General features: G+C 45.2%; 1 protein-coding gene across 9 annotated transcripts in view; it reads right to left on the bottom strand.

Moving 5' to 3' along the window:
• KALRN (kalirin RhoGEF kinase) overlaps nucleotides 1-18546 on the bottom strand; it is an 856470-nt gene that overhangs the window by 505541 nt on the left and 332383 nt on the right. For all 9 annotated transcript variants that reach the window (XR_014450786.1, XM_083153542.1, XM_083153544.1 and 6 more), the window contains 2 exons: nucleotides 6095-6226; nucleotides 5152-5382 (listed from right to left, as the gene is read on the bottom strand). Coding sequence is in view for 8 of the 9 variants with exons in the window: in XM_083153542.1 (XP_083009668.1) it covers nucleotides 5152-5382; nucleotides 6095-6226 (363 nt within the window). In the remaining variant the exon portion in view is untranslated. The remainder of the gene's footprint in view (nucleotides 1-5151; nucleotides 5383-6094; nucleotides 6227-18546) is intronic.

Below are 18546 nucleotides of genomic sequence, written 5' to 3'. Positions count from 1 at the left end.
TACCCGTAAGGGGGAGAATACGAAAGAGTGGCCCTTGGAAGTTAAACAAGCTTTTCTTTTACTCAAGCGACTCTTTGTGTCCGCTCCTATCCTGAGGCGTCCTGACCCAGACAAACCTTTTTTTCTTAGAGGTGGATGCTTCATCAGTAGGCGTTGGAGCAGTTCTTTCTCAGAAGGATGATACCAGTAAATGGTATGCTTTCGGGTCTTTTTCCAGGAAATTTCAACCACCAGAACGTAATTATGCAGTTGGAGACAAAGAATTGTTGGCCATCAAATTGGCCTTACAAGAATGGCGGCACATTCTAGAAGGGGCAAAGTTTCCAGTGATGGTCTATAAAGACCACAGGAATTTGTTGTATCTTAAAACCGCAAACTGTCTCATTTATCGACAAGCAAGATGGTCATTGTTTTTTGTTCGCTTTAATCTAATTCTAACTTATCGACCAGGGGACAATAATGTTAAAGCAAATTTCCTTTCTCTAGTTTTTGGGCTGGCGTCTTTATTGCATCTTCCAGGAAAATCAAGATCCCACTTGGGAAAACATTTGTGCCTTCCAGATCACAAATCAGTCTTATGCGTTGGTTTCATTCTTCCCGTTTTTCCGGACATGCGGATACCAACAAGATTTTGGAGATTATCTGCCGTAATTACTGGTGGCCATCAAAAAGAACAGATGTTAAAAACTTTGTCGCTGCTTGTAGCACATGTGCCCAACATAAACCTTCCACGCAAGCTTCAGCTGGGTTACTCCATCCTCTTCCAAATCACCCTTGGGAGGACATCTCTATGGATTTTATTTCTGAGATTCCCACCAGTCATGGCTATAACAATATTTGGGTAGTGGTGGATCGATTCTCTGAAGCTGCTCACTTTATTCCACTGAAGGGTCTTCCATCAGCTCCCAAACTAGTCAAGATCTTCATCAAAGAAATCTTCAGACTTAACGGCTTTCCACGAAGTATTGTTTTGGATAGAGGAGTCCAGTTTATATCCAGATTTTGGCGGCCTTTATGTTCTTCTTTCAGCATTAAACTTAACTTTTCCTCGGCCTATCATCCCCAAAGTAATGGACAAACCGAGAGGGTCAACCAAGACCTAGAGAAATTTCTATGAGTCTATGTCTCAGCTAATCAAGATGATTGGTTGTTCCTACTTCCCTGGGCAGAAATCGCTCATAATAATCTGTTCCATGAATCTGCGGGTCATTCTCCATTTTTTATCCTAATCTTCCAGAATTATTTTCCAAGTCTATTAGCACACTTCCAGCTGTTCAACATACGGTCAAAAAATTCATGAACATTTGGTCGGAAGTAAAAAAGAATCTTGGGAGGTCTTCAGATCCTATAGAAGGAGAAGTGCTCCTCAGTTCAAGCCTGGAGATAGGGTATGGCTCTCCACCAGACATCTGTGACTCAGGGTACCATCTATGAAGCTTGCTCAAAGATTCATTGGTCCTTTTAGCATTCTTTAGATAATCAATCATGTGGCAGTGAGACTCAAACTTCCAAAATCATTGAGGATTCCCAATGTCTTTCATGTCTCTCTTCTCAAACCGCTGGTTATCAACAAGTTTTCTAACACCAGAGATCCTCCCTCGCCCATTCCTATAGAACATCACGAGGAATATGAAATAAATAAAATTCTGGACTCCAGGGTGTGCAGGGGAGTAGTTCAATTCCTTATTGATTGGAAAGGATTTGGTCCAGAGGAACGTTACTAGGTTAAGGCTTCTGAAGTCCATGCTCCACAGTTACTTCAGGACTTCCAACGAAAATATCCCAGCAAGGGTGTTCAGTGCCCACCCCTAGGGGAGGGGGTAATGTCACAACCTCCCTGTCCGCCGGTGTCACTTACCGGGTCCGGGGACGTGTGTGGTGCTGGCGGCTGCTCCGGGGGCCTGGGCAACGGGTCCAGGGATCTGGGGGGTAGCGGAGCCGGACAGCGTGTTCCCTGTTGGTGGCAGATGTCCTCATGCAGCGCTGACGGGGACAGAGAGTGCGCGTCTTCAGGGTTGGCGAGTGCGCGCTCACTAGGGGCACGCGCCGCTCTCTAAGTAATTTAAAGGGACAGGCAGGAAATTGGTGGGCATGCCTGCAGGGTTAAAAGGAAGTCCCTGACAGGCAGGACTCGCCAGAGTATAGGTTCACCTTGTCTACTCCAACGTTCTGTTGTGTAAAATTAGATACCCGTGCTGTTCCTGACCACACTTATGTTAACCCCTGTGTACCTCCACCGTGCTCTATTATGTACTGATCCGGCCTGACTCTGACTACTCGTTGCTGCATCCCTTGGTACTGTATCTGCTCACCTGTTACCGACCCGGCTTGATCTCAACTACCCGATTGCTTCAGTCTCTGATACCGCTTCTGTCCGACTGTTACCGACCCGGCTTGTCGACCACGCTCCATATTCCACAAGCTTCTACCACTCATACGGGAAACCTGACCAGGGGGCTGCGACCGACGTGTCGGGTGCCGCAGAAGCCCAAATCCCAATTGGAGGGGTCACTGGCAGAAAACCCTTGGCACGGATAGACTCCGCACCCCTGTGTCAGGTCTAGCCAATTCCCGAGTGGGTAGTGCTACTAGAAGACTTGTGACATTTATTACATGGAAATTGACATTTTTGTTGGCTATCGCCTCAGCTAGGCGTGTTTCTGAGTTAGGACCATTATCTTGTAAGCCTCAGTTTTTGATTTTTCCTGATGATAATGCTGTGCTACGAACAGTTCCTACGTTTTTGCCAAAAGTGGTTTCTCCGCTTCTCTTAAACCAAGAGATTGTCCTTTCCAGTGTTCAGCCCTCCGGAGGAAACCAGAAAAAGGGACAGACTAAAAAATGTGGATGTCGTTCGCGCCTTGCGCGTTTATTTAGACAGAGAGAAGGTTCTCCGTAAAATGGATTCTTTATTGGTGTTGTATGATGTACACAAGAAAGGCTGGCCTGCTAGCATTGCTAGGTGGTTGAGGTCAGTAATTGCTTTTCCATACACTAAAGTTGGCAGACCAGTGCTTTCCAGGATAAACGCTCATACCACCAAGTCGTTTTCTGCCTCTTGGGCGGTGCGCCATGGAGCTACAGCTGAACAAGTCTGCTGGGCTGAAACTTGGTCATCTGTTCACACTTTCACCAAATTTTACAGGTTCCATGAGTTTGTGTCATAGGACGCATCATTTGGGCGAGCAGTGATCAGAACTGCAGACCTGAGAGTACCCTCCCAAAGGACCGGCTCTTGAACGCCCCAAGGTCAAGCTGTGTCAACAGGATAGATGAGAGAGAAAAAGGGATTTTTGTAAGAACTTACCATTCAAATACCTTTCTCTGATTCTATCCTGGTGACATAGCGATCCCTCCCTTACACTCAGTAAGTAATACCGTTTCATGTATTGTCATGTTGTAATGGTTATGTTAACAAAATTGATGTGCATATAATATGTTCAGGCGTTGTACTGAGTTAATGTATCCTAGTGTGCTCTGGAAGTTGAACTGAGGAATCATGGGATGTGGAAGGGAGGAGCCTGCCTCTCTGAAAGTTTAGCATAGGTGCCTGGCTCCGTTGAACCCCTCCTACATCCCAAGCTGTGTCACCATGATAGAATCAGAGAAAGGGATTCGAATGGTAAGTTCTTAAGCAGCCCATTCACACTGCTATGAGGGCGTGCTTTCCATGCTGTACTAGCCAGTGGTGTGCGGTGGGGTGAGGCAGGTGAGGCACAGACTTTCCTGTCATACTCACGTATATGCCAGAGTTTTGAACTTATAAAGTATGGCAAAAATACAAATAATATATATATAAAAAATCTTTTATTATTCTAATAATTTTTATAGTCAAAACTCTGGAGTAAAACGTCTATGGCAGGTGAGGCAGTGCCTCATATGGCTACCTTTTTTGTGCATCTCTTATCAAAACTCATCGAATCACCAGTAGTGTATACTGCTGCATATGTGTATAATGCCGGCATGTACCCCATGGCTCATATATTGTGTGCAAATCTGGCTCTGGTACTTGCTAGGGACTCCTCAGCCATTTATCTCACCGCACGTCCCTGGTACTAGCACGGATCACATTGCATTGCATTGCCTGTGCACACGTTGTGCATGCAATGCGATGCAATGTGATGAAACCTAAGTACAAAAAGTATGTGCAAGCACATACTTTTTGTACTGTGCGATGAGGTGCTGCGGGAGCGCGCACCTCAAAGCACACATCGGGACAGCACGCATAGCAGCGTGTATGGGCAGCATCACAAAAATCCCTTTTTCTCATACCCTCTTTAGATATGAAACCCTCTTTCTCCCCTTCCTTCTGCCCGCATAAGGGGCATTGTAATGACAATGGTGGAGGGCTGGTTTTAAAGGTTTTGATGTGGTGACCACAATGTTCCAGTTAAGCTTCTGTAGATAACAATTAGTGCCACTTATCTAAGTACACAATATAACTGAGATATAAGGAATCAAGTAAGTTGTCCGCATGCTACTTGGGGTGGGTTACCATTGGCAGATATACAAAATTATGAGAAAGAGGATATGTGGTTACATATGCTGAGTAGGAAAGAGCTGTAACTGAAGTACGAGAGAAGAGGGCTGTAAAAACAGGAGGAAAGAGGGCCCTGCTCCAAGAATGGCCGCAGGGATCAACACTCATTGGCAGCTTTCAGACACAGCATGAGGCATTTTATTGCACAATACACAATTCATTAACATTAGTGTCACATTCTTGCTTGTATTGTATTTTAAAGTGTAATCTGTAACATTCCATTCACAAGCAAAACACAAAACATCCCTTTATTCTACCTTTTGAAAACAGTAATTACTTCTATACACATGGGGGACCAAGCAATAAGCCACAATGTTCTGTTGGAACCTCCATGGATATTGAATTGTGGGATATCAAGAAGAGAGGTCTTGTTTGTTTAAATTCACCCCACAGAGGAACACCCAAAAAACTAATGAGATTTCCATATCGTTGTGGACATAAAAGCTGACCAGCTACTGTACATTACATCCTAAGGAAAAGCAACATACATATACTGTACATATGTTATTTGTAAAGTTTAGTAGGAATAAGGGATCCAAAATCTAAATCAGTTTACTTGGAAAATAAAATTAGGCAACTTTTTGATCCCATTTTAGTTTAATAAATCTCACCTGTTGCACATCTTGCTGAAAAACGCAGAGTTGCAACCGCTGATGCAGGCGGACCTTGCGGTGCTGCCATATACTTTCTAATCTGCGCTGATGATGTAAAACCTCATGCACCACATCCAGAACCTGGTGAACAGCCTTTGAATAATTGGCGGTGGCTGTGAGTGATTCTGAGTTTCCCGGACTAAGTGGGCGCTGCAAAACATCCAGTAATGCCTTGCCATCCTGGCTGACCTGCAGAAGACCACAGAAAATACACTTTATTGAGTGTAACTATAAAAGAAGACCAAAACTAAGCCTGTATTGGAGATGTGAACATTCCAGAACAAAGAACAATTCAAATGATTAATTTGCTATTTTAATAGTCCGGATATTGACATTTAACAGCTTCAGAGCCTCCTCCTGAGCCCCAAATATTATGGGTGACCATCCCACTTACCAACCAGTACAAACATTCTACTTTCTCTTATTCTTCCCATATCTTCATCAAAATCTAATTGTACTCCTTATTCCACCATATAGCATAGTTATTAGCAGTTATTTACACATATTCCGCAGTGCTTTCACAAAGAATATTTGAACATTCACATCAATCCCTGCCGCAGTGGAGATTACAAACTTTGTTCCATACCACATATATATGCCCACACAGACATTTTAGGGTTAATTTGTTGGAAGCCAAGAAATCTACAAATTTACTTTTTGGAATGTTGGAGAAAATGCACGGGAAGAATATACAAATTACGGACAGTTCATTAATAATAATAATAATAATAATAATAATAATAATAATATTTAATCACATAACAATTATCCCCTTATAGAAAAAAAACAAAGCTTTAAATCCTACAAAGGATCACAGTAAAGGCACCAAAACACTAAAGGGGGGAATATTAAAGATATGCCAATTATTATTAAATTCTTGTGCATGAACTGTCCTCCATACCTCAGTGTACGCCTGCGTCACCTCCTCATACAGCGTTTGATGATGATGTATAGCCATTTCCAGCCCCTGCATCTCGGAAGGAAGACCTCCATCATTGCAGAGTTTACACCAAGTATCCATACCTGACAAGAACTGCAACAACATCGAACATGTCATTATATGTATTATATACATTACATTTGCACTGTGTTATTACATCTAATGCAGTATGTCCCATAAAATTCCTACATTAAGAAAACAACAATTATTAAAGATTAATTGCTTTTAGATAAAAAAAAAAGATATACTCTCCTGGTGACCCTGCCCTCTTTACTTAGATTATGTAGCAGCTCGCTCTAATGGGCTCCTAACAGTCAATACCCAGCAACTGCCAGCTGTATGCTGTTAACTTGAAACTGCCTTGGGGCTTTTTTCCCAATGATCTTTCCTTCTTGATACAACACACTGTGCCCTCACGGGATATATTACATAGTTACATAGTAGGTGAGGCTGAATAAAGACTTGCGTCCATCTAGTTCAACCTATGTTTATAGTAGCTTATTACAGATTATGTTACTTATTCGTACCCATGGATGTTTTTAACCAATAAATGTTTATACAACCTTATTTTAAACGTATTTATAGTGTCTGCCGACACCACTTCTCCAGGAAGAGAGTTCCAACGTTTGACTGCTCTTACTGTAAAGAATTTTTTTCTTCTAGATGAACAAAATCGTTTTTCTTCTCATCTAAACTCGTGCCCTCTCGTCCTAGATTCCTTTCTAGCGGAAAAAAGGGTGTATGACAGTTCCTTATATTGGCCCCATATATATATATTTATACATGTTGAGCATATCCCCCCTTAAACGTCTCTTCTCTAGTGTAAATAGTCCCAAATGGCTCAATCTTTCCTCATAGCTTAAATATTCCATTCCCATATTCATATCCGGATGGTAGATATCTCATGTTAGAGGGTAAGCTTGAGGGTTCTGAGGTGACACCCCCTAAACCGGTAAACCCCCTACGGTGGTTCAAAACTTCTGCCCTATAGCTCTGTTAAATATTGACCTTAAATTATATGCTAAGCTGATTGCTAACCGCTTGGCTCCCCTTCTACCCTCACTTATTGTTGCAGATCAAGTTGGATTTGTGCCGGGCAGGCAGGCCCCAGACAACACTGGTTAAAACATCCACAGGTACGAATAAGTAACAATCTGTATTTAAAATATCGGAACATACTATACAACAAGGGATAAACTATTATAAACATAGGTTGAACTAGATGGACGCAAGTCTTTATTCAGCCTCACCTACTATGTAACTATGGGCCTTATTCTGGTTAGGTTGGTGAATCGTACGTACGGTCCGTCTCACCGTTCGTTTCCTGTACTCGCAGTGAGCGAAAGTCCGCCCACAGAACAGCCGCACACGGACGGTCACAAACACGACAATGGGGAGTGGCGTACACTTGAGCATACGCCACCATGAAGAAGTGTAGAAAGATAAGGTTCCAATGTGTTTGAGGGCTGTGTGTGGCTTGCAGGTAGTGAAATAATGGTTTCCACTTAATAGCCTGCAGGTGTAGTAATCAGCGTTAATTAGCAGACCCAGGCATCCGCTCTCATACGGTATCTCTAGGGGTGGTCTGGAGCTATCTTTGGCGTCCGCCTGTTTTTGGTCCAAAATGCACGGAGCGTTCGCCGATCGAGGCGGTTGTGGCACTGTGCATTTTCTGTGCACACCCCCGTGTATGCCCATGTTTACGCCCAGTTTTCCTCATTATTCCGGCCGCTCCCATAAAAACGCCCACAATGACCGTGCTCTTGCGGACAGGTTTTGCACAAAGAGACCCGTCCGTGAGTGGTGTGAGGTTGCCGCACATGCGTATTGCGAAAGCTACGCATGCGCAGATGAAAAAAAACCCAGATCCGCCCATATACGGTCCCACCGTACCAAACAGAATAAACCCCTATGTAACACTCGTAGAGTGTTCAATATTGTAGAAAGTTGTGACTTTAAAAAGGCTGTTCTGCTGATTCTATCCCTCAAGGCAATTCATAGCATCCATTGGGGATACCTTAGATCTGCGCTGCTTCTGTTTGTCTTTAGTGGCAGATTTAGGGATTCTATCTTCACTCTCTACTCCGCCCCATCTGCAAAGGTGTTTGTGAATGGCTGTGTATCCTCAGGGTGCAACCTAATGAATGGCACCAGCCAGGGCTGCCCCTTATCCCCGCTTATTTTTGCTCTGGCCATTGAGCCCCTTGCTGAAAAAATCAGATCCACTAAGCTTATTCGAGGTCATATAATAGGGGGAGTGTCCCATATAATCAGTCTTTTTGCTGACTATATCCTTCTGTGTCTTTTACAACCTGAAGTTTTTTTTTACTTGAGCTGCATAGGGTGCTGAAAGACCTCCAAAAAAAGCTCTTCCTATCAATGCAATAAGTATATCAAGGGCCAATATAAGGAACTGTCACACACCCTATTTTCTACTAGAAAGGAATCTAGGACGCGAGGGCATGAGTATAGATTAGAAGAAAAAAGATTTCATTCAGCTAGTAGAAAGAATTTCTTTACGGTCAGAACAGTCAAACTCTGGAACTCTCTTCCCTGAGAGGTGGTAACGGCTGGCTCATTAAATGCGTTCAAGGCAAAGTTGGACAAACATTTACTGGAGAAAAACATCCATGGGTACAAAAAAGAAATATAATTTGTCTGTAAAATACCAGAACCTACCAAATCAGCAATGGATATCTATACCAGGTTGAACTAGATGGACGCAAGTCTTTTTTCAGCCTTACCTACTATGTAACTATGTAATGCACTTGTTAGGCTACTAAAGGACAAATACCGTTATGCATGGCAAACGAGGTCTATCAAATACTTGGGAGTTCAGGTGACTAGAGATTCTGATATATTTGACTGTAATTTCAAACCTTTATTATGTGCATTTGAAAAACTCATAGGAGAATGGGGACTGCATGAGATTTCCTGGCTTGGCCCTATAGCAGCATCCAAAATGATCCTGCTGCCTAAGCTTATGTATCTTGTCTGAGCTATTCCTAGGATCCCTCCCAAACCACTCCTCTCTAATTATAATAAAGTGTTTGCCCGCTATATTTGGAAAGGGTCTAGACCTTGTATCTCTAAACAGGTATTTATTCTCCCTACACAGATCAGGCGGCTTGCTTACTTAGCCAGGCTAGGGATTGGTTTGCTACTGGCATACCTAAGCCCTTGGTGTTAATTGAACAATCCTTTCTTCCCAATGTCCGCCTCCCAGAATTATTCTGGCTCCCCCCACAGGCAATGCCTGTTTGGTCGGACCCCGGTGTTACTATAAGAGCCACCCTCTCAGTTTGGCATAAATTAGTTTCAGACGATGAGGATATCTCTTTGCCGGGTCCAGATCTGTCCCTCTTGACGTTAGCCTATCTTATCCCAAATTTGTGGTTGGATGATTGGCATTCAGCTGGTATCACCTCCCTAAAATTGATTTGCCCATTGGGCACCCACCTGTCCTTTTCGGAGCTACAGGAAAAATATTATCTCCCCAAGCAGGACTTTTACAAATACCTCCAGCTATGCCACTGGTTGACTTCATATCCTGGTAGGCCCATGGTAGCTCCCTCCCTAAAGTTATTGTTGCTAGATTGTCTTCCCCGGTACACAAAGGCGGAATATCTAAAAGGTATAATTATCAGATTAGCAAAAAGTCGGGAAAACTGATAGCCCAAACTAGATGGTAATCCGACTTATCCAGGTGTTTGGCGGTGGAGGATTGGGATGCTATCTCCCACTCTTGCTTTAAACTTTCTAAATGTCTTAACCATTGCGAGATGGTTTTACAAACTCTTCCATAGGGCTTACTTCACTCCTCAGCGGCAACATAGGATATGGCCTTCGGTTTCAAAATTTTGTTGGAGAGGGTGTTGGAAAAAAAATTAGTATTTAGGACGCAATTGAAGGCTGGGAGGATGAATGAAGGCATAATGAAGCAAAAGAGGGTATCCAAGAGGTTAGGAGTGGTCCAACAAAAAGTGCTGGAAAGTGCTGATCTGGGAGTAGGTGAGACAGCTGTCATTAGCACGAAGAGAACAAGATGGAGCAGGTGAGAAAATTAGGTTGTAGATGTAAGAAGGAGCAGTGAGGTTAAGAGTTTTGAATATAATTTTGAGTAATACAGTAAATCAAGTAAGTAATAGGTAGAGGGAAACAGGTAGAGCATCAAAGGGAAACTGAGGCAGACAGCAGAGTGGAGAATAGACATGTAGGAAGGAGTTGGGAAAGCCAGAGAGGATCAATTGCAGTAATCAAGGTGGGAAATAAGGAGTGTATGAATGAAAGTATTAGTACCCTCCAGATAAGCAAAGGCCTGATTCTGCAAATTTTGCAAAAGTGGAAACGGCAAGATCATTAAATGGACTTTATGTGAGAGTAGGAAGAAAGGACACAGTAAAGATATCTAGATATCAGAGTTGGGGATCAGAAGAGAGTGAGATGTTGTTAATAAAGAGGAAGAGTGTGGTAATATACCAAGCCAAATTCAGAGACAGGGGGTGACATTCTATGGGATGAGATTTTTTTTTTTTGCGATTTTTTTCGCAAAAACGGCCGAAATCGCTAAGGGGCCAATAGAATCAGTCTGAGGAGAGGCGCAGAAGATGAAAATCTCTGCGTCTCTCCAGTCCGTGAGCGGGTACCAGCCGGGAGCAGCGCGTCTGGAGCTGAAGATGCCGGGGTCGTCGCCGAGGACCAGGTGAGTAGGATTTCCTTCCTCAGGTACCCCTTTGGATTACTACGGATCCAGGACCCCGGAATCTTCAGCCCAGGAGCCCCGGACCCCGGACCAGCCCCGAAACCAGGAACAAGGCCCCGGAACCGGACTCTTCAGCCCTGGACCAGCCCCGGAACCAGGACCCTGGAACCGTACTCTTCAGCCCAGGAGCCAGGACCCCGGACCCAGGGACTGACCCACGGGCTCAAGGTAGGTAAGTATCAGTATGTGTGGGCTGTGGATGTATTAAACGTTTATTTTTCTGGGTGTCAGTGTGTGTTTTATTACACTATTTCTTGTACTGTGGAACTACAAGTGCCAGCGGAGCCTTTAATGCCCCGCATGCTGGGACTTGTGGTTCTCCAAGTCCCAGCATGCGGGGTAGGCTTGCTGGGACTCATAGTTCTACAGTATAAGACAGTAGTTTTTATTCTTTTTTTACACTTTTCATCAGCCCAATGCCCACCGCCCAGGGGCATCGGGGACAGCCCCGGACTTTCAGCATGGGCTGGTAAGTCCTGGAGGGGGGGACCCCTTCTTTGGGGGGGTCCCCACTTCCCCAGGACCCCTGCCCATGCTGACCAGCCAGGGGGATAATGCTTTAGCCACGGGACCTTATATAATAAGTGTCCCCCGGCTGTGGCAATACCCTGCTGGCTGCTTGGGTCTGGTGCTGGTTCTTGAAATGCGGGGGACCCCTAGTCATTTTGTCCCCCATATTTTGGGAACCAGCGCCGGACCTTGAGCCTGGTGCTGGTTTAATTAAATCAAGGGACCCCTATTTGTCGGGGACCGTGATTTTATGTCACCAGCACCGGCTCAATGAGCCCGGGGCTGGTTATGCTCTGGCGATTGCGATTTCCTGCAAATGTGCGATTTTCAGACCTGAAAATCGCACATTTTCAGGACTAAAGAAATTGCATCAAATCGCACCTATTCGCACTACTTGGGCCGTTTTTCGCATCTCATTAAATATGCGAAAAACGGCCCAATCTCGCGATTTTCAAAAGAGCGATTAGGTGCGGTAAAAAACATGCGGATTTTACCGCTACTCATAGAATGTCACCCTATGAGTTCAGTTTTTTAGATATTGGGTTTCAGGAAGCTTTGAACAATCCAAGAGAAGATGACTGACAGGAAGGAGTGGCCCAATTCAATAGGCCAAATTTTGTGCCATTCAGGAAACTGTGATAAGGACTGCATAGTGACAGTATGATAGGTTTATAAACACATAGAATGTACTACACTCCCTTTATGAACTATTTATTCTCTGTGACCTCTTTGCTGCTTTTGAAACTGTTGAAGTGCTGTCCTTCAAATGATTCACTCCCTCAGTCTATGTGATACTGCCCACTCTTGGCTGTCCTCGGGGCGGATTGGCCCACCGGGAAACTGGGTATTTTCCCGGTGGGCCGGCTCATTTAAGTCAAAATGCGGCCGCTCACCCTCCCTGCTGAGCTGCGGACCGCCATCTACGCAGTTAGCGGCCGTGGCCGCAACTCTATGTGCCCTCACTAAACATGGCTGCAGCCAGCCCTCGCTCCCCAAACTTAAAATGGCCGCGGGAGGGCTGGTGCGCATGCACACAGCCTCTCCCGCAGTACTACTCGGAGGAAGTGGCCGAGATGACGCCGGCTGGCGGCTGCTGACGTGATCCCCAGCAGGCAGCATGCAGCGCACACAGGACTGGGGATCCGTCTGATGGGCGGCGGCGGGCGGCGCTGGGCAGCGCAGAAAAACAGAAGATTGAGCAGCAGCTCAACGTTCAATTAAAAAAAACACGCTGCTGCGGAGGGTGTAGTTCTCCCCCCTGAGAGAGCGGTGGGTGTAGATCCCAGTAGTGATGGGTAGTTCGTGAATGATTAGTTCAAAATGATCTAATCTTCAAAGTGAACTAAATCGTTCAGATCACTGCTCTGGCAAAGATTAGTTCATTTAGTTCACCAGGAAGTAAAGCAAGTGGGAGGTGTAACACAGACAGACAGAGCCCAGCAGATCCAAGGCTCATTTACTGGATCTTTACTTCCTGAATCTAAAGTTAAATGTACAACAAAGCCCAGCAAATACAAATCTAATAAAGGAAAAATATGCACTGCCTAGCCAAAGTCTATGTGTGGTGTGTCTGTGAGTGAGAATGTGTGCTCATGCTGCTCACCTTTATGTGATACTATCATTATATGATTAGTTCAGATGTCCAAACACTTGCTGCTGCTTCTGGTACTGGGTCCTGAGCATACTGCTGTGCTAAATCTTCCCCTCGGCAACGAGCACAGAGGCACAGATCTATCCCCCTCGGCAACGAGCACAGAGGCACAGATCAATCCCCCTCGGCAACGAGCACAGAGGCACAGATCAATCCCCCTCGGCAACGAGCACACTGGCACAGATCAATCCCCCTCGGCAACGAGCACACTGGCACAGATCTATCCCCCTCGGCAACGAGCAGAGGCACAGATCTATCCCCCTCGGCAACGAGCACAGAGGCACAGATCTATCCCCCTCGGCAACGAGCAAATTCAGTCCACCTTGGCATCGGCATGAAGCCCCTGGCATTGAGCATATAGGTAAGTGGCACTTATGTGTCAAATGTGTATGGTGTGTTATACAGTATGTCATGGGCATTGCTTAGTGTTATATAGTATGACATGGGCATTGCTTAGTGTTATATAGTATGACATTGGCATTGCGGTGTTATATAGTATGACATGGGCATTGCCGTGCTATATAGTATGTCAAGGGCATTGCGTAGTGTTATATAGTATGTAATGGGCATTGCAGTGTTATATAGTATGTAATGGGCATTGCGGTGTTATATAGTATGTCATGGACATTGCGGTGCTATATAGTATGTCAAGGGCATTGCGTAGTGTTATATAGTATGTAATGGGCATTGCAGTGTTATATAGTATGTAATGGGCATTGCGGTGTTATATAGTATATCATGGGCATTACGGTGTGTTATATAGTATGTAATGGGCATTGCAGTGTTATATAGTATGTAATGGGCATTACGGTGTGTTATATAGTATGTAATGGGCATTACGGTGTGTTATATAGTATGTCATGGGCATCATGTGTGGGCTTATGAGTAATCGGAATTACAAAGTTCATTAAAACGTGCAATGGGCATTACGGTGTGTGGCATAAAATGTAATGGCCATTATGGCATGTGGTATACTATATAATGGGTGTGCGGTGTGTCAGCATTATGACAAAAATTTTGCTGCGCGCCTTCGGCGCGCACTGTCCATGTTTTCCATCCTGTGCAAAAATTTGGTTGAGTCCTGGCATAATGTGTAATGGCCATTGCAGTACATGGAATAATACATCGTGATTGGCATCACGATGTGTGGCATAACTTGTAATGGCCATTATGGCATGTGGTATACTATATAATGGGTGTGCGGTGTGTCGGCATTATGTCAAAAATTTGACGCGCGCCTTCGCCGCGCACTGTCCATGTTGTCCATCCTGTGCAAAAATTCTGTTGAGTCCTGGCATAATGTGTAATGGCCATTGCGGTATATGGCATAACACGGAATTAGCATCACGATGTGTGGCATAACTTGTAATGGCCATTAATGTATGTGATATAACATGTAACTGGAATTATGGTATGCAAAATCAAGAATGAAATGGAAGCAAAGGTTTAAAAAAAAATCAACATAAGGCGGGTCTGGGGGCGGGTCTGGGGGTGGGGCTGGGATGGGTCAGTGGGTGTGTCAAGGGGCGGGCCAATGTCCGGGAATCTCTCAACAAAAAGGTGGTAACCCTACATGTTATTCAGCTCTCATGCAATACTCAAGAGGCAGTACATGTTAGCTGCCACAGGTGGCAGTGCTGAGCTCAGACATGGGTTCATTCTTTCTGACAAAATCCTTCTTAGATGGGCAAAACCATGTGCACTGCAGGTGGGGCAAATGTAACATGTGCAGAGAGAATTAGATTTGGGTGGGGTTTTACTTCAAAGTGAGATCTATATTGCAGTGTAAAAATAAAGCAGCCAGTATTTTCCCTGCACAGAAACAAAATTACTCACCCAAATCTAATTCTCTCTGCACATGTTACATCTGCCCCCCTGCAGTGCACATGGTTTTGCCCATCTAAGAAGGATTTTGTCAGAAAGAATGAACCAAAATAAGGCCCATGGTCTGGACTCTGCGGATCTACATTGTCCTGATGACTTATGAGTCCTGCAAATAGTTCAGTAGTTCAATTAGTTCACTGATCATACAGATCCCTGAACTAATCTCTGACTATACAGCCATAATGAGACTGTACAGTACCTCTGAGCTACCATGTGTGGCACTGCTGTGCTCAGGCATAGGTATTGTGTGTATGGAGCAGAACTGTGCACTGCCATGCTGCCTTCCCCCAGTATATTAGATCACAAGCTACAATCAGCCAAATACACAGTGCTGGCTGCTGCATGTTATACAGTATACTGTCGTAGCTCTGTTTACTCCACATTACAGTCAGAGATGGATATGTATGAACCTTCATGATACATACAGTGGAGCAGTTTCCCCTAGCAACCAATCAGCAACTGGTTACTTTGCAAAGTCTCTACTTTATCTCTCTAAGGTCAGTTACATTGGGGCAAGGGGACATGTTTTTTTCTAATTACTGTATTTTAAAAACAGAAAAAAATTGACTTATTAAATTACTCTGAATTTGGGTATTTACACAATGTGATTAATATTGCAGAGCTAAACAATAAACATGTCACTAGAAGGGTGCTGTATAACTTATTGCTTTTCTAAAATAGAAAATAATCTGATTTATTAAACATACAGTATATGATCATTCTAACAAGACTAAACTCCTACAATGAGCTAGTATTACAATGCCTGCTCTGTGTGTCATAATCTAGTCTAGTTCATCTAGATCCATTCACTCCTCTCAGTCTCTGAGTCAGTGATGGAATAATGAACTAAATGAACTAGATGAACTAATCTTCTGATCTAATCTTTTGGGTGAACTAGATCATAATGAACTAGTCACCAAAACGAACTAGATTTCCCATCACTAGATCCCAGTCCCCACCGCGGCCCACCCACCTGAGTGCAGCCTCCTTCGTTTTTGGCTACTGCACACATATGCAGGAGCCAATCAGCAGCGGGACACCAATCAATGGCGGGCGTGCGCGGGTGCACTGCGCACTCTTTTCTCACTGACGCCGGATGCTGTCCCGCTCTGTGGAGGTGTGCGGGACGCTGCTGTGGCTGGCAGAGGGTGAGTGTCCTGGGGATGGCCAACAGCTGAGATCACTGGGTGGTTGTGTATGTGTGTGGGGGTAAGTGGTGTGGGGTTGTTCTCCCTCCTCCTGGCTGAGCTGGCCCTGGGCATAAGCAAATGCCTGGGGAATTTGTAATGCCTAAGTGCATGCATTGAATGCCTAGGGCTGCTTCAGCTATGGGTAGGATTGTGCCACCAACAAAGATCCTTCTCAGATAATCACCTCAGGTCCTCCTTAATTGATCCCCTTCTCAGGGCACAGGGATAGGATACCCAGTCCCGCAAGAGCCGCTATGATTGTGCCTGCGTCTCCCGGGGCAGGCCTGCTGCTCCCAGTGCACAGAAGCCGATGCACTGGCTGTAGGGAAAGAGGGGAGAACTGCAGGGATTGCTGTGCGTCCAGAGGCTCCGCCCACCCACCTTGCTCAATATTTGCAGCCAGCCCAGCTGCTTTATCACTGACAGTGAACGGGCACGTGTGCAGTGTGCCTGTAACCCCGTGGGCAGTGTGCTGTCTCTATATGTATATTTATTTATATATGTGTGTGTGTGTGTGTGTGTATACAGTGTGTGTGTATATGTATGTGTGTATATATAAGTGCTCGAGGTGGGCCGGTATACAACGATACCAACACTTCACTTCAAGCACTGATTGCTTTATTTTTATTTCCCGTACTGCCGATCAATGTGGCCAGCAGTGATCGGAAGATCGCAGAACACCCTCCTTGAAGCAGATGACCTGGTGCAGCAGTTGGAGCAGGAAACCCAGGAGATCCGGCGCAGGAGACACCGGCACAGCAGTAGGAGCAGGAGACCATGACTCAGAAGTGCTAGCAGGAGACCCAGCACTGCCTTTGGGCTCTTATTTAGGTACACAGTGTCGCTTGTACTTGGGGAAAATTTCGCGGTACTTGTGTAGTATCACGGCTCCCATCGCATGCCATATGTAGTGGCATGCGATGCCATGCGATTTTACCGTGATTTTATGCATTTTTGCTAAAAATCAAATGCGATCGCATGAGATCGCATGCGATCTGATGCGATGCAATGTCATTTTTCACTGAAATTATGGACATGCGTTGAAATCATGTAAAATGCACCCCAAATGTAATTTTTCACACTGTACCACCCCCACTATCAACGCCAACCCCGAAGCGTGGCGAGCACAGCGGTACGCATCCTACGACCTTTTCATACCCCCACTATCCACGTCGGCGTGGAGTTGCGAATAGAAAGTGTGGCAAGCGCAGCGAGCCACCGAGCCCGAAGCATGGCGAGCGCACGTGGATACCTTCACAGGTATCCGTGTCCCCTCTCGGGGCGCGCTGCGCTCGCCGCGCTTCGGGCTCGGTGGCTCGCTGCGCTCGCCACACTTTCTATTCTCAACTCCATGCCGACGTGGATAGTGGGGGTATGAAAAGGTCGTAGGACGCGTACCGCCGCCGCTCGCCACGCTTCGGGTTGGCGTTGATAGTGGGGGTGGTACAGTGTGAAAAATGACATTTGGGGTGCATTTTACATGATTCCAACTCATGTCCATAATTTCAGTGAAAAATGACATTGCATCGCATGAGATCGCTTTTTCCGTATACGATGCCCATCGTGGGAGCCGTGATACTACACAAGTACCAATTTCACAACCTCCCCTCTCCCTCTCATTCACTCACACCTTTCTTTAGACTCAACCCCTTCCTTACCCTCAGCCCCATCTCTTTTACTCCATCCTTCTATCACACCCTCTCTCACCACCCCTCCACCTCTTATTTACCCTTTTTATTTTCTTTTGCCAGTTTAATTAAAAAAAAATGCCACATGGGCAGAGGCTATGCCGAATTCAGTGGCAGTGGGAGAAGGAGATTTGAGGTACATAGCACTGCATGTACTGAGAGGGGATTACACAATGCCTTTTCTCACCCTTCCTAGCTTCCCCACTTACCTCAACTCTCCCTCTTTGTCTCCCCCTCCCTGTCTCATCTCTTTCCCCTCCACCCCATCTGTTTCCTATTTTTTTCTCCCCCCCATCTTCTCTTTCTCTTTCCACCCTAACCCTCTCTCTGTTTCCCCCTCACTCTCTACCTTGCTTTCTCCCTTACACCAGCTCTCTCACTCTGTATCTCCACCTTTCTCTCCCTGAAATCCTATTTCACTACGTTTTTTTTCAGTTTCTCTCCCTGACACACCTCGCTCCCCTTTTTCTTCATGATACCTATTATTCGCTTTTTCCCTGACATCTCTCTCTCCCCTTTCTCTCTGACACCCTCTATCTCTAAATATCTCTCTCCTACCCTGATACCTCTCTCTCCCCCTAACACCCTCTCTCTTGTTCTCTCCTTTCAATGACATCCCTCCCTCCCTGTCTATCCTCCTTTCTCTCCCTGACACTCTCACTCTCTTGCGCCTCCCACTTTTTCTCTCGCTCATCTCTCATTTTATCTTTTTTTCCATGATGGCCTCT

Source organism: Crinia signifera, chromosome 7, assembly GCF_055691185.1.
Source record: "Crinia signifera chromosome 7, ASM5569118v1, whole genome shotgun sequence".
In the NCBI taxonomy this organism is placed as follows: Eukaryota; Metazoa; Chordata; class Amphibia; order Anura; family Myobatrachidae; genus Crinia; species Crinia signifera.
The sequence above is the reverse complement of the archived record's forward strand: the minus strand, read 5'-3'. Positions and strand labels throughout refer to the sequence as shown.